The sequence below is a fragment of the Rattus rattus genome, chromosome 5, assembly GCF_011064425.1.
Source record: "Rattus rattus isolate New Zealand chromosome 5, Rrattus_CSIRO_v1, whole genome shotgun sequence".
Classification (NCBI taxonomy): domain Eukaryota; kingdom Metazoa; phylum Chordata; class Mammalia; order Rodentia; family Muridae; genus Rattus; species Rattus rattus.
In genome coordinates this window covers 110,856,885-110,873,057 of record NC_046158.1, presented here as the reverse complement: position 1 = coordinate 110,873,057, position 16,173 = coordinate 110,856,885, and the positions used below count along the sequence as shown (strand labels likewise).

The 16,173-nt window shown below is 51.7% G+C and overlaps 1 protein-coding gene across 1 annotated transcript; it reads right to left on the bottom strand.

Annotated features, from left to right (window-relative positions):
• Window positions 1-379: 379 nt before the first annotated feature.
• On the bottom strand, window positions 380-13,966 carry Hspa12b (heat shock protein family A (Hsp70) member 12B). The gene is made up of 13 exons (XM_032904230.1): window positions 13,392-13,966; window positions 11,905-11,964; window positions 10,117-10,214; window positions 8,894-9,018; window positions 7,486-7,672; window positions 7,042-7,146; window positions 6,644-6,760; window positions 5,048-5,222; window positions 4,271-4,357; window positions 3,407-3,511; window positions 3,051-3,309; window positions 2,462-2,565; window positions 380-1,816 (listed from the first exon to the last, which is right to left on the bottom strand). The coding sequence occupies exons 2-13, from the start codon at window positions 11,945-11,947 to the stop codon at window positions 1,164-1,166; spliced, it is 2,058 nt and encodes a 685-aa protein (XP_032760121.1). The 5' UTR covers window positions 11,948-11,964; window positions 13,392-13,966; the 3' UTR covers window positions 380-1,163.
• Between the last annotated feature and the right edge of the window lie 2,207 nt (window positions 13,967-16,173).

Below are 16,173 nucleotides of genomic sequence, written 5' to 3'. Positions count from 1 at the left end.
GTTCTGCACCGTACTGTGGCACCTGTACCTCGAGGACATGGAGGCCTTTAGGTCTTGGGACTAGTTGATTGAGTGGGAAGGCATAGGACATAAAGCAGCCTTCAGGAACTCGGGGATGCTGGACAGAGAGAAAGCCACAGCTCCTTGCCACATCCCTTTGATCTGCGCAGCTGACAACTGTCTTTCTAGTATTCATACACTATTCCCACTTACGGGGTCCCACTTACGGGGTCCCACTTACGGGGTCCCACTCTAGTGATTCTAGAAGGCTGTTCTTTCTTTTTTTTTTTTTCCCCCGGAGCTGGGGACCAAACCCAGGGCCTTGCGCTCGCTAGGCAAGCGCTCTACCGCTGAGCTAAATCCCCAACCCCGGCTGTTCTTTCTTGACCTCACACTTTATTTTCAGCTTAGGGTGAGTTCTCAGGCAGAAAAGCTACCCTACACATGGTTGGCAGGGAATGCCTGACACTTCATACCTGGAGAAACCGATTGATCTGATTTCCTAATGCCCTACTGTTCTGCCATGTGGCAGAGCTGGAACACCCCCCTAGCCCTGGCCACAGTAAACTCTGTCCTTCTGTGGCTGGGTTGGGGTGAATGGGTCATTTATGGCTTTTCTGTGGGTCCTTTGAGAGTGCTGTGTCCACTTGTCCTCCAAACTGCTTTCACTGTGGCAGTACAGGCTCCTCACCTGTCAGCCACGGTGCTGCAATTAACAGTCACACAGCCAGGAAGGTGCTGTCATACCAGTCCCTCTAGCATGGGCTGAACACACCCCTCCCCACTCCCCCCTGCATGAGATTGCTCTCGTGGGCTTCCTGTGGCTTGAACTCAACAGTTGGTGAACTCTAACCTTCTACCCTGGTTCTGCACCTCCCGTGGCTCCTCGGCAGCTTCGCCTAACCTCAAGTTCAGGCCAGTGTTTAATCCTCTATTGCAGTCTGTCTTCGCAGTCCCACACTTACCAAGCCAGGCTCACCGTCTAAGCAAACTTCTTAGGAGTCTCTTATACCACCTCGCCTCTTGGGGTACGGGGGTTTTAGTGCTCCAGTCAGCAGATCAAGGCACAGCCGTAAAGCGAGTCTCCATGTGTCCTTACCGCGAGAAAGAGGCTCTGTTGTGAAAACTACCATGTTCTTGTGTCCCCACCGAAGGGTGCACCCTCAGTTGGAAAGAAAGTCGATGGCTGCCCGCACGGAGCGATTGGTGCTGACATCCACAGCAGTGACCTTAATCTCAGTATCTCCAAACTGCATGGCAGCACGGATCTCACGGCGGCTGGGGGACGTGCCCGTGTTTTCTGGGCTGCCTTCAGGCTCAAGCTCCAGGCTGAGCGCACCACACTTGCGTACACCAGGGTCAGTGATGAAGCGCGCGTCCTCCGCAGCGCAGCAGTACAGATTGATGAGCACACGCCGCTGGCCAGGGCGCGCGGGACAGTAGCTGCGCCGCACCTCCTCTCCTAGGGCCACCGACTGCTCTGCTGCGACAAAGCGCTCAAAGACATCAGTGCACCAGCGGCGCCCATCCCGAACCAGCAATTTCTCTGGTGGGTGGTGGCCAGGCACAAAACGATTGAGCACGCCCACACCGTAAGTGAGCGGGGAGCGGCGCACCCGCACCACACCAGGTGCCTGGCCGAAGAGCACTGCTCCCTTGAGGATGGTGAGGCTCACATCGTGTGGGACCACCACCCGCAGGCCACGATTGCCTAGAGCTTCCTGCACCGCGTGCTGCAGCACCGCCGACTCCGCAAAGCCGCCCACCAGGAATAGCAGCTTCACACCCTGCACCTCAGGCTTAGCCAACAGCATCTCTGCAGGGCAGGGACAGGTTTGGGATGGGGTTCAGAAACACAGAGAAGGAGACAATCACTAAGGCCCACCATTTCACGGTAAGTGGTGCTTCTGCTGCCCCGAATAGGACTCTTTGCTTTGGTTTGGTTTTTCAAGACAGGGTTTCTTTGTGTAAGAGAACCCTGGCTGTCCTGGAATTTTGTAGACCTTGGTTGGCCTCAAACTCACAGAGATCTACCTGCCTCTGCCTCCTGAGAGCTGGTATCAAAGATGTGTGTCACCACGCCCTGGCTTCACCATATTCTTAGAACGTCGAAAAACCAGGTATTGAATAGAAAGCTCTTTGAAGGTTCTGGCTCTCATCAGTGGACCTGACGGCCCCCAACACCCTACTACTCTGCTACATCTTCATCCTGTGAAGGGTGAAGAATCAGGAACGTATTCTCACTGTTCAGGACAGCGTCCACTCTACACTCTATCAGCTCGTTTAACCCCATTTACAAAATGGGGAAATGGAGACACCAGTCTTTAAGATGGGATGTTTGCTCCAGATACTGTAGATGATTCAGTTTCATGCTAGGCTAATGTATGGTGGCTTCCAGGCATAAACGAGAGAATTTTTTCCGAACCTAAAGTTGGTGATGAGTGGGGCTCTGTGTACTCACCTATGTGTTGGATGATCCCGCTGACTGTGGGCTGAAACAGTTCATTCATAGCTTCACAGGACATCCGGAGCATCCCCTGCGAGGACCACTTCACGAAGTTCACACTGTGGGTGGTGAAGGAGACACAGGTTTGCCAGGGAGGGGTCCTTGTTCACTACCCGTACCTCCATGGAACTCTGTTGGGAAGGCCCAACAGGAAATGCAGACGTGACTGCTCACATGGGGTATAAGGGTGGACACCTCTTATCCTCAGCCCCACTCTGTTGTCTGCTTGGCTCATGCCACTCATGCGTGAGATGGCACAACTTGTCCTTACTTCAGAATAGAGGAGCCAAGAGCATTGAGTAATGGGGCAGTCTCTGTCCCTTATGACACCACCTTGGGCGGCTAATTCCTGACTGCTGGTGGACCTGCCCATCACCCAGTATTCACACCCCTCCACCTGTCACTGGCTGGCTGACAGGCTGGCACGGTGTATGTGTGTGGAACTAACCGGGCCACTCTCTAGGCCGCAGGGCCCATGACTCTCCCTTGCAAGGGCAGGCCGCATTAGTGAATGCTGCCTGAACCTTCTTGACCCTGGGCCTACCTGCTCCTGCGCAGGGCCGTCTCCACATTGTGGCCTCGTTGCTTGCGGTAGAAGTCAATGAAAGAGAAGGGAAGCGAAATGTTGAGCGCCCCCGCACGGTGCGGGCCTGCGGTGCGTTTGCGGGCCTCGAAGGCAATGGTTAGATCCACCCAAGCAGCTGGCCGTTGCCTTTTGAACTTGGCGATGAAGTCCTCCCCAAATATGCGGCAGAGCAGCTGCTCAAAGGCCAGGTCCACCCCTACTGCACCATAAGGGCCGCCTGCAGCAGGGTAGGAGGTAGAGGGCGTGTCATTACCAGATAGGCCACCAGGGGACCAGTGCGAGCTGGGTGGCAAGGGTATTGCTGGTGTACTTGCCAGAAGCCTTGTACAGCTCCTTGAGGGTTCCATGAGGCTGCTCCAGTTGGTGTACCGTCAGGTCCACAGTGCCACCCCCACAGTCTGCCACCATGTAGCGGTCTCCTGCACCCATCAATACAGGTAAACATTAAGGCCTGACCTACAGAATCAACTCACCTGGGTCCACAGGGTCACAGGGGCTGAACCAACCACCAGACAGCATGCATGGGACGAGGTCCTTTGTACATGTGTAACAGTTGTATATAGCTTGGTCTTCATGCAGGGACTCTTTTTTTTTTTTTTTTTTTTAGCTGGGGACCATACCCAGGGCCTTCTTGGTTTGCTAGGCAAGCGCTCTACCACTGAGCTAAATCCCCAACCCCTTCATGCACGGGACTCTTAATGGGGAGCAGTTGCCTGCCTTAGGACCCTTCCCCCTAACGGGCTGCCTTGTCTAGCCGCAATAAGAGAAGACACACCTATATCTAGAGGAGGCCTCCTCTTTAATAAAGAAAGAGGAAGAGTAGATGAGGGGGAGGGGAGGTGGGAGCACTGGGAGGAGAGGAGAGAGGGGGAGTAGGGGGATGTAAAGTAAGTAAATTAATTAAAACATTTAAGGGCCTGTCTCACCCTCAGTCTTACACTGCCCCCACCCCAGACTGCTCCAGGCTCCAAGCTCAGCTTTGGGGGACAGTGTGGAAGGGGAATGACTGGAGGCTTGGACATGGAACAGAATCTCCTGAAGGGATGAGTGAGGGGTGCAGCTGTGAGTAGGATGGGGTCCAGCTGACTGAGGGAAGAGGTAAGCTTCAGTGTACCCTTGCCCCCCTCCCGCAGGCTCTCTGCATGGCCTGGGGGGTTCCTCCACACCCTCTGCCTCACCTTCTTGCATCTCTGCCCACAGTTCTCCCACACCCGACTCCACCAGGAATGTTCGGCTGTGGCGAGACCTCCGCAGCTGCTCTCGGGCTGAGGTTGGGCACAGCAAGAAAGTGAGGAGGTTAGGCCACCAGTCTCACCTGCCCTTACCAAGACTGTCCAGAGCGCTGCAACAAGAGTGACCTAAACCCCAGGCACTAGAAGCAGCGAGAAGCATTTCTGGACACAGGGCTTCCCTGTGACCTTGGTACAATCAGGCCCAAGAGACCTTGAAGAATCTGGGTGGTAGGTGTCTCCCAAAGTCCCAGGGAAGTTCAGGGCTTGGGGCTTCTCCCTACTAGGGAGATCACATTTAGGAGGAAGACCAAAACTGACAACAGTTGTTCTTGGCCTCAGTGCCGGGTCTGGCTGTAAGAGCTTTGGCCACTGAGGGTCAGGGTTGGGCGGGGCTGATGTGTGGGGAGGCTGGGCCCCAGCCTGCCCCCTTGTTAGTGCCCATTGAGCACCTGCCCCCAAGGCAGTTTGTGTCTCCCTGACCCTCAGACTCTGCTTCCCTGTTCAAAAGATTTTCCTCAACCTAAGGTCCTGGAACCAAGGCTGTGGTTTCCTCCCCCCAACTCTCCCCACCACCAGGGGTATTCCTGCCTCTGATTGGGTTCCCTCAGGATGGTAACTCTTCTTCCTACATAAAACCAACCCTCCAGTCTCCTTGACTCTCTGACCTTCCAAGGGTACTTGCCATCAAACCCAGCACTAGGCAGCAGCCCTGGGGCAGCTTACCATGTCGGAAGCTGGAGTCAATGGACCGCCGCTCACCCAGGCGCCCACCACCTGCAGTCCGGCTACTCAGGTCCATGAGCTGGTGCAGACGAAGTTTCCGACAGTAGACCGAGGCAGCCTCAGGCTCCAGGGCAATGAGTAGTTTTTCTGCATCCTCTCGAGACACCAGGCCAGCCTGGGGATAGGTGTGGCCAGCACCACAGACTGTCATATAAGATGGAGCTCTGGGGTCTGGCTGCTCCCACCTCTTCTCTCATCGCAGACTATCCATGCTAAGCCTGTCAGGTCCCTTCATGCTGCACACAGCTGAAGCTGCCTCACAAACACCGCGAGGTCAGGCTAGGGAGGGTCAGGACCAGCGCGGCAAAGGGTTACAGAGCGGGAGGAGGTAAAGCTGCAGTGAGTTCCCCGTATCAGGTACAGAGCTGGCTGACTGAGTGCTGGCTGTGGTGTTACTGGGGAAATTCTAGCACAGGGTGGGTGGGTGCAGCACACTGGAGGGGACAGTGGGGCACTGCTGGGCTCACCAGGCTGGTGTCAGATATTGGTCATAGGTTGCCCCACTCCCAGGAGAACTTTGTTCCCAGAGAATCTGCTATCACGGGAAGGAAATAGTGAAATTCCAGGCACCGTGACAGGCTAGTGGGGTAGGGGAGAAACACTCCAGATCTGTTATTTCCTGCAGCAGGACAAAGGCCCTCTCCAGAGAGTTTAGACTTTATGGAATTCCATGCATTCTGAGCAGGTTAGGAAGAGGGAGATAGGTAGGAGTGTAGGCTTCCTGCCCAGAGTTAGCCCTTTCTGAGCTGGCAGGAGGGAGCAATGTGGGAGAAAGCAGGGCAGGTAAATGAGCAGCCACAGCCGTGTCTGTCTGGGGACACCTGAACACTACAGAGAGGCTCTCTGAGCTTAAAGTCACTCCCTTCTAGGGACAAGCATAGCCACCCACAGTCCTGTCATCTGGCCTACAACTATGGGCATATTGGTATAAGGAGGCCCAGGGTAGGCTTGAGATAACCTTTCAGATCTCCTAGGGGTTTGTTCCTCAAGACCCCAGGGGCAGAGCCAAGCAACCCAACTGGCTCTGTGAGGTCTCTCTGTCCCCACTGGAGAGGGTAGTGTCTGAATCCCACATTTTCTGTGGTAGGAAGACAGCACACAGTTGGCCTCAGTGTGGCCAGTTCAGCACCACAGTTGTTCATCTGTGGCTTCCTATGGAACAGAGCTGAAGTTAGACTCCAGCAAGATCACGTCCTCGCTCAGAACTCCCTGGTCCTGACCCCTTCATCTTTCATCCTGAGAGTCCATCTTCAACAGATTGTTGTATGCACGATACTCCCTATCTGGGGCTCTGCTTCTCAGGAACATGACAGACACTGTGGTGGCCTATACCTCTTGTCAACTGCTCTGGTTTTTGCAGGTCCACCTCCCCCACTCTCCTGGGGACAACAGCTTTCCAAAATCCCAGCAGGGAAATGGGGATTATCTTCACACAAGGATTTTGTGGTCCTCCAGGTTAAAGGGTAGATGAGGGCTGGGCTACACCCAGGGCCATGTTGGGTGGGGGTGGGGCACAATTCCACCTGCAGTCCTCACCAGGTAGGCAGCCTCTCTCATGAACTGTTTAGCTGGCTGTTTCCAGATGGCAGGCACTGTCAGCACCCAGCGCACGGCATCCTTCTCAAGCATGCACTCGCTCTGCTCCCTCAGCTCCTGCAGTGGGTGGGGTGGGGAATGGACCGTAAGGTGACAGTTGGTCTGAAGCATTTTCAGCTCTCTCTGGGAGCTGGAAGGACTAATGAAATCACAGCGAGGGTTTCCCAACTTGGGAAAGTCTCTCCTGGCTGACCCAAGTCCATGTTCTAAGAGACAGGACAGGGAACTAGAGATGGGCTGTGACCTGGCAGTGACACAGGGTGGGATGAGGGGAGCGGAGGGGAGAAGGGGGCTAGGGTGTCCCTGCCCCAGTCAGTGGGTTGGGAAGAGCAACACACCTGAAGGGCATGTTCCTTGAAGAAGCGGAGGGCATGGGCAAACACCTCCAGGGCCAGCATCTTCTTTCCGTTTACTGCCTCTAGCTGGGTCTTCAAGGTAAGATCCTGGTAGAGACATGGGGCCATTGTGTAGGAGGTCATAGGTCTGCCCTGTTTCCTGATGACATTTTCCATTAGTCACCCGTTCCCTTGCTTCTCATCCTCTTCTGTCTCACATCTGCTCTGCCCTTAGCGACAGCCACTCTAGTCACGCCACTCACTCCCCTGACCCTTCCTCACGAAACCTACAATGGGAGTCTTGCCCTCTGTCCTGCCACTAACCCACCCTCTGGCCCCTAATTAGGCCATTCCTCTGGCCTTTCAGCTATGCCCTGCTCTCCACTAAGCTGTCTGCTGCCTTCTCAGCTCCATCTCCCCAGCAGGAGACTGGCTACATGGGCTCACAGTGGCACTGTGGATCTTCATCTTAAACTTCTCAAAGTAGAGCCAGTCCCGAGCCTCCTCAGGGTCTAGGTCGTGGTAGTAGTCACGGGCAGTGTAGCCAAAACTGTGGAAGATGCCTTCTGGGGTCAGCAGCAGGCAAGTGGGGGTCTTCTGGTGGGCCACGCCTGGGTCCCCTCCTTCCCATTTCCTGTGAAGACAAAGGCAGTCAGGGGAGCCAGAGGCAACCTTCTTACAGTTGGGTGCTGGCCCTGGGGCCAGCGGTGTGACCGAGAGCAAGACATAACTTCCCTGGGCTTCCCTCTTTCCCCTTTTGTCCCATCTGTAAAATGAAAATATTGTAGGTGAGGGTGAGACTGAAATCCCAGCATTCAGGAGGCTGAGGAGGGACAACTGCCAGCCCTATCTACAGAGTGACACCATCTTTCAAAAGTCCCCCCCCCACACCACCAGAAATAATAGGGTCTCATGAAAATCAAAAGGTGCCGATTTACATCCCTCTATAAACGCTGCCCCTGGGATCCTAATTATCCAAGGGACCCTGAGAGACCTCTGGGTAGGGTGTCCCATTTGACCTCTCCTCCATATTCTTATGAGCAATGTCAAGCTATTGTTCAATAGCCTGTGTCTGGCCTCCTGATGTATTTTCCTGGGATCCAAGCAGAAGCCATCTGTGGTAGGACAGTCACTGTGTAGTCCTCAAGGTTGTTTTCCAAGGCCAATTTACTTCAAGGTCTTTTCTGATTCCTTCCTTTGTTTCTTCCCTCCCTCCTTCCGTCCCTCTCTTCCTTTCTATTATTTTTAGAGTGTAGGCTGGGCATGGTGCCATCTATAACCCTGTCACTGGGAGGAGGGGCTGGGGTGGGAATCAGTGAGTCTCCAGGGCTCCATAGCCAGCTAGTCTAGTCAATAGGTGAGCTCTGGGTTCAGTGAGAGGCCCTGTGTCAATAAAACAAGGAGCAGAATGACAGAGGAAGATACCTGTTAGCCCCTGGCCTAAATATGCATGTGTGTGTGTGTGTGTGTGTGTGCACACATGTGCACAAATACACTACACAATTAAAACATACAGCCCTAAAGTAAAGCCCTGGGTTGGGGATATAGTCCAAGACCACTTGTGTAGCATGTTTGTGGCCCTGGGGTTGATGTCCAACCCTGCAAATAAAAATAAATCCATGAAACCCAATATCCCTGCAGTGGGCAGGAGTGCTCCGAATAGGGTGAAGCTCAGACCCGAGGTCCATTCTTTAGCCTTTTGGCCAATGATGAGTCCTAGAGATGCCAAGGGCTCCGATAAGACCCTGTCCCATGATTATTTCTAAGAGCAGACCATGATTATTTCTAAGAGCAGACCAATACCAGAGTTTGAAGTCCCTCTTTCAGCCCAGTCTCCCAGTCCAGCTGCTCTTACCTCATCATGTGGATGGCCTCAGGGTCAGTAGCAAAACTGAAGGCATAGCCACTGGATGTGGTCCCAAAGTCGATGGCCACAACCACAGAGAAGGAAGCCCGCTGTGGAGCTCGGACCTCTGGCTTCTGTAAATTCAAGACCTGAAGTCAGGTAACAGCTAACAGGAACACTGTCCCTTCACTGCCCGTGGCCCAAAGCAGCTTTGCCCCTGTCTCATTGGCCCTTCTTCCTGGTTTTATGGCCCACCTCTAGGCTGAGACCTGGCTATGCTACCAGCTCCAAGTCGAAGACCTATCAGTAGCCATGACAGTTTGGGGTTGAAATGACTGCTCTCTGGCTTCCAGTTCACCTGACTTCTGCCCAGACTCCTTCAGCCCACCTCCACCTCAGCTATTTTTCACGGCCTGTTAACTAGCCTTGCCCCGGCTGGGAGCAATTTACTCTTCTTGGCTACTTTTTAATATATGGATGTGCATGTTTGACCTCCTGTTTTTGTAACACAAACTGGAAGAGAGGAGGGCCCCATCCCAGTGCAGGGATGTCTCTACATCTCCCTAGCTAGGCCTGGGCTTCCTAAGAATAAGAGGGACCCTGGGCTGGATGACCAGGACAAGGCCGTATAGGGGAGGTAACCCAGGAAAGCTGTGAGGAGAGAGGCTATGTCTTAGAACCTTCAATTGTACAGTTTCTAAACATCTGAAACACTATACTTCTCCCTGCAATGGGATTTAGACCTGTTAGGCCTCCGGTTGGCAGAAATAGTGCTCTGAGGACCTAGAAAAGTCACATGCTTGCCTAAGCAGGTCAGCCACAGTGGCTCCCAGGAATCATCCTGCTACAAAGGGCAGTCGGAGTGAGTTACTGAACTTCTGTTTTCAAAACTGTCCAGCCTATAGCCCAAGGCCATGGGGGAACCACAATCACTGGACCAACCGAGTGATCCCTGACAGAGGTCCTGCGATAGCCCAGGTATGAATGTGAGGGCCTGTAGGAGGTCCTGTGATAGCCCAGGTATGTATGTGAGGGCCTGTAGGAGGTCCTGTGATAGCCCAGGTATGTATGTGAGGGCCTGTAGGAGGAGCCTGGGCACAGCTGCAGTCTGGGGAGCTCCCTTTCCTCATTACTATCCCCCAGTCCAGTCCCTGTCACGGCTCTGCCAGGCACTGCCCTCCTCCATACCACCCAGACCATCCACCACCCAAATACCATCAGGCAGGGCTTACTGGAGACTGTGAAGGCGTGAGGGGAGCAATGCCACAGCTTTCCTGGGTCCTTGGGGAGCCGGGAGGGCTGGGCACCGGGGACCTTTCTGGACTGGAGCCTGTAGGAGAGAGAGGGCAAGTCTGGGAAGCAGAAGCCCAAGTCAGAATTAAGGGTTCTATCTGTTATCACTGAGCCTGGCTGAGGTTAAGGGCCATTTGCTAAGAAAGGAAGACTGGAAGGGGTAGGAAGGCCATGCATGGTGCAGGGTTAGGGTCTTAGTGCCTGCCTGGATCAGCCAGAAGCAACTGTGTCCCTGGATGCTGACTTATATATCACCTGGGCATAGCTTCCCAGTTCCCCTTAAGCCCAAAGAGGAACAGGAGGAGGCAAGGAAGCATTTTGTAGCGAAAGAGTCTAGAGATGAGCAGGCAGGAACCATGGTCAGAAGGGCTCCTGTGGCAGAGCTGGAAGAGACTACAGATGCTGTGACACGGGACATTTGTCCCATAGGCAGGTTGTTCCTCTCTGCTATTAAGTTGGGCCAAATTGTTCTAATCAGGACTTGAGGGAGTTTCCCCACCCCCAAAGGCACAAACAGGACTAGAAGGGAAAGGCAGTGCCTATCCCCAGCCCTGTGTCTGTGGATGTCCACAGCACCAAGAATTTTGATCACCTGTCCCAGCACATATGCACATGCTCACATTAGCACTGGGAACAGAAGGACTCCTGAGATCATCCTGAAGAGCCAGGCCTGGGCTAGGCTCTAGGGGCTAGGAAGCAGACCAGTCTCCAGGAGGGTCCCAGGTCTGGTTTGAATTAGACACTTGTGGGTCAGGAAGGCCAGCCTAGCTGGACACCTAAAGGTTTCCACCAAACCACTAGTCACCATCACACTAAAGTTTGCTAAGGGTCATGGGAGGGGGTGGCACTGAGACCCTGACATCAATGGATGGGGCTAGGAAGGCTGGTAACAGAAGTGACGGGGTCTAGCATGAAGCCCTGTGCCAGTGGGTCTGATTGGCTGTATCCTGGGCCAGAGCAGCCCAACCAAATGATCCTTGACAGTGGTCCTGTGATAACCCAGGTATGTATGTGTGGGTTTGTACAAGGGGCCTGGGCACAGTTGCAGTTCCTGAAGAACAGGGTCAGGAACACTGACTGCAATTCATGACCCCCCCCCCCCCCTGCCCCACCTCAGGCGTCCAGTACAGACTAGGCCCTGCTGTCAGCTCTAATGTAAGAGGCAGTTGCTGTGGCTTACGCCTGGGAAGGGAGGCAGGAAGGAAGGGCCCAGCCCACCAGGTCTTTGTGAATGGACTTCCTGAGGAGTGTCCCTACTGCCTGCTGGCCTCCCACCCTGCAGAGAGCACAAAGCCTACACTCCGATGAGAGCAGATGTGCAGGGTTCAGAGCACACAGGCTCACCGCAGACCACTGAAATCACACAGTGCTATGCACTTGGATCCACCTGCCCACTCATAAAGTGTCCCATGCACACATTCGCACAAAGCATATGCAAGGCCTTTTCATACAGACAAGAGGATGCACATGCACTAACACACAGGGGGCTCCAAACAGATACTTTGTATATATAGACAACCCCTGTTCATGTGCACGCATGCGCCCGTACACACACACACACACGCACACGCACACGCACACACGCGCACAGACACACACACACACAGTGGAATTTATAGACTGGCTCTCAGGAACCTCTGTTGAGAGAGGCAACAGGGGCAGTAGCTAGGAGTCTCCATTCGGAGGCAAGAGGGGTGGTGGGCGGGGATAAGCAGACGAGGTCTTACTGATATACAGCCCTTGCAGGCCCATTTCTGGGACAGTCAACATCCTTGCAGTCTCTGTACCTGTGAACAAGAACAAACAAGCAAAACGAGACTTAATTCTTTGCTCTTTCACGGGATGCCACCATTGCTGCTATTTCTTTACTCTGCTTCAGAATCATTTGACACTAATCCCTGACATCATGCCATTTACCTATAAACTCTTGAGTGTGTCTCTCTCGAAGATAAAGGTGTCATCACATTTTGAAAATCACCGTTACAGTTCTGCTATCATGGCTAACCAAATTCCTTTATATCAAAGCTCAGTCTCCATAGGCTGGGCTTGCTCAAAAGTGCTCTTTGCTCTGTAGGAACTACATATATACATGTATGTATGTATGTATGTATGTATGTATGTATGTATATACACACACACTCATACATACATATATTTCCCAACTTTATAAAGATGGAAGAAAATTTGAATAGTAATGAGATAAATATGCTTGCTTTTTTTTTTTTTTTTACATAAAATAAATCTTAGCCAGGCATGGTGGCTCACGCCTCTACTCTCAGCACATAGAAGGTGGACACAGGAGGATCAGGAATTCAAGATTCACCTTGGCTACATATCAAGGATACATGACACCTGTCTCAAGAAAACCAATAAATAAATCAATATCGGCTGAATATTTGATATCGCAGAATGACTGATATTTTGGTTTTATAATGGTCAAGCTAAGTACACTGCTTCATGTAAGTACACAGTACAAAATGACAGACGAATTTTAAAAAATTTTTTGAAAGATGTAATTATTTTATGTATGAGTACAGTGTAGCTGTCTTCAGACACACCAGAAGAAGGCACCAGATCCCATTACAGATGGTTGTGAGCCACCATGTGGTTGCTGGGACTTGAACTCAGGACCTCTTGAAGAGCAGTTGGTGCTCTTAACCATTGAGCCATCTCTCCAGCCCGACAGAAATATTTTTAATTCCATTTCAGAAACTGTAAGAAATCCTGTTCTAATCTCAAAATTCATTCATCTATTTTTAATGAAATTCAATTCAGCAACTCAAACAGTGATCTTTCAAATCAGACATCACCGTGGCTGGAGAGATGGCCCAGTGGTTAAAGCTGCTCTCCCAGCACCCACACAGCACTTCACGACCATCTGTCATTCCAGCTTCAGGGGAATCCAATGCCCTTTTCTGGCATCTGGGGGCATCGGGCATGAAAGTGGTGTAGAGACATACACATGCAGGCAAAGTATCCATACACAAAAGAAGTAAAAAGTCATAACAAAATCAAACATCCTTTAAAAAAAACAAAAGAAACCCACCGAATTTTTTTCTAACTTAATACAATCCAGTGATATTTATACTGAGGAATGCTGGTAGGAGAATGTTAAAAGTCTTTGTTTTCTGTAATTAAGTCAGCATGTTTCTATAAGGAGTCTTGGAAGAATTATATAATTTCGTATGTACAGTAAAAACACTGTAGCTCCTACCACAGAACAGCCTGGAATCTGAGCTGAGGCGTTTCTATCAGCTTCCACTGGCAACTGTGGTGGACGGGCACGCACAGTGCAAAGGGAGCGGTCTTCAGAACCAAGGCTGCAGGCTAGCACTGCCAGAGACAATCAGGCTTATTTAGATTTTGATTTTGAAGTAAATTTCAGTGTTTGAACATCCGGCAAACTTATTGTGGCCAGTTTTTCATTTTATCTGTTTAGCCAGGCCTCCTCAGAGTGGGTCACTAGCTATGGTTTAGGAAACTGTGATCTGTGTCTGTTCTGGGGACTCAGGTGATCACGATCAGACAAGCATCCGAAAGTAACTTTGAGAACGCCAGGCACAGTAAGGATGTGAAGATGACGTCACTGTGGGAGAGACCTGGGCTGGACCCTCCTTTAGACTCGGTTTTATGTGAAGGGCAACAGGAAATCTTCGAGGCTTGGAAGTTGCAGGGTCAGGCGGAGCATGACCACATTGGGAGTTTGGTGCCTCTGGCTGCATGAGAGCAGTGTGGAGGTGGGAAATCAGCCTGGTCACCAGAGGTTTCCAGGCTACAGATGATGGCAAATGTGCATCTCAGAACGAGTGGAGACATTTCAGGGGCAGTGGTTTGAATCGGCACTGCCGATGTGAGTGGTTAAGTGAGCCACAGGAGAAAACGTGTGTACCTTAAGCTGGAGATGGAGGGAGACAGAGAAGACTGGCTGCAGGCCCGGCTGACAGCGGAAAGGGCAGAGTGTGCACAGAGTTTCACACTGAGGTGTAAAACCCAAGCAATCACACATGCAGTCTGGAGATTGGGAGAGGTCTGTGAGTTGGAGGTGTACATTAGAGAGGTGTGTTACATGGAGACTCATGGGAGTCTGGCGAGAAGAATGGGAGAAGGGAGGAGAATGGCACCTGAAGGCTGGGCAGGTGGAAGTAGGCTGACCCAGGACCATGACAAGCCCAGCAAGAGAAGAGGGTGAGGCTACAGGATTTTAAACAAGCGGGCTAGAGAGACGGCGCAACGGTTAAGAGCATTTGTTCTTATAGAGGACCTGGGTTCTGCTCTCAGCCTCTACACTGTGGTTCACATCCATCTTCAACTCCAACTACAAGGGACCCAGCCCTCTTTCTGACTTCTGTGGCACACTTGCACAGGCTCACATGCAGGTAAAATACACAAATAAATAAATAAAAAATCAAATTAGTCCTTAAGTCCTACTGGCCCAAGGCAGACAACCCCAGATAAAGCTGAGCAAAAGAGGCCAGACAAGCCTGGCCGAGAAGGGATATGAGCACCCGGAGGGGAGAAGGAAGGGTATGTGCTCATGGGTTTTCATTTTAAAACAAAGTTTTAATCTCTAATTATTTTACAAAAATACAAAGGAGGAGAAGTTGACTACGGGGCACACACATCTATGGTTACATGGGAAGTCAGAGGACAACGTCTGGGAGTCACTTCTCCCCTTCCACCTTTCCATGAGTTCCAGGGATCAACTCAAGTCGTCAGGTTTGTGTGCAAGTGCTTTTACCTCATGAGCCAGCTTGCTGGTCCAAGTTGATTTATTGGTCCAAGGTTATTTATTAATAATATTAATATTAATATTAATAAACCACAGTTATTTTTAGTTTGGTTCCTAACATAGGACATATTTGAGCTTGAATTTGTTAGGTTCTAGGGTCCAAGCTCTAAGCAAATACCTCTCTCCCCCTCCCCCTCCCTCTCCCTCCTCTCCTCCCCTCCCTCCCTCCCCCCCCTCCCCTCCCTCCCTCCCTCCCTTCTTTCCTTCCTTCCTTCATGTTTTTTCTAAGACAGGGTTTTTCTGTACAGCTCTGGCTGTCTTGGAATTTGCTCTGTAGATCAGGCTGACCTCAAACTCAGAGATCTGCCTGCCTCTGCTTCCCAAGTGCTGGGATTAAAGGCTTGGGCCACCACTGCCAACCAGAGCCTATATTTTAAGGAGATTCCTAGGGTAATTCAGATTCTCCTTATCATTTATTTAATGTTCAAGTGTTCTCCGTGCTCAGTGGCCACAGAACATGGGCTGCCGCTCTCACCCATGAGCCTGGCTACTCCTTTAAACAAAGGTGGAGGCTGCTCTCTGCAGCCTGGTCAGGAAGTTTTGCTAACAGAACAGCAGACACAGCCCGGCAGCGGCACACCCATGCACACAAGGATACTCCCTTGCTCACACACCATCTGAACACACCCGGCCCCATCATGGAAAGACAGCCAGATTCTCGTAGACTCTTGTCTATCCAGGGTACACCTCTGTGACGGCACCATGGAGATTTCTAGATTCTCAGAGAGGCACGGTTGGCTGCACCAGGGGTCAGAATTAGAAAAGAATGAGGGCTGGCAGTAGCTACGAGATGATGCTGAGAAAAGGCAGAGCTAATAGAGGGGACCCGTAAGAGCCCCAGGAGTCAGGACAAGTCAGGGGAAGAGGGGTACACTAGAGCTGGGTACCACAAACTCTCCAGAGCTGACATTATGTCTTAATAGTCCATCCACTTACAAAGTGATGTTAGCTAGAAAGCAGCCACGCCAGGAGTATTTATACTGAAGAAATTGCCAAAAACTACAAATCAGGCTTTGCTCTTAGAGAACTGACTGCATTCACTGGCATGTTACTGCATCAAAGCCCGCTGCAACACGTACTGAGCATTTGTCATAAACTAGTTAGGTGCTGAGAACCACTTGGGTGGACGGATGGATGGATGGATGGATGAATGGTGGATGGGTGGGTGGATGGATGGATGGATGGTGGGTGGATGGATGGATGGATG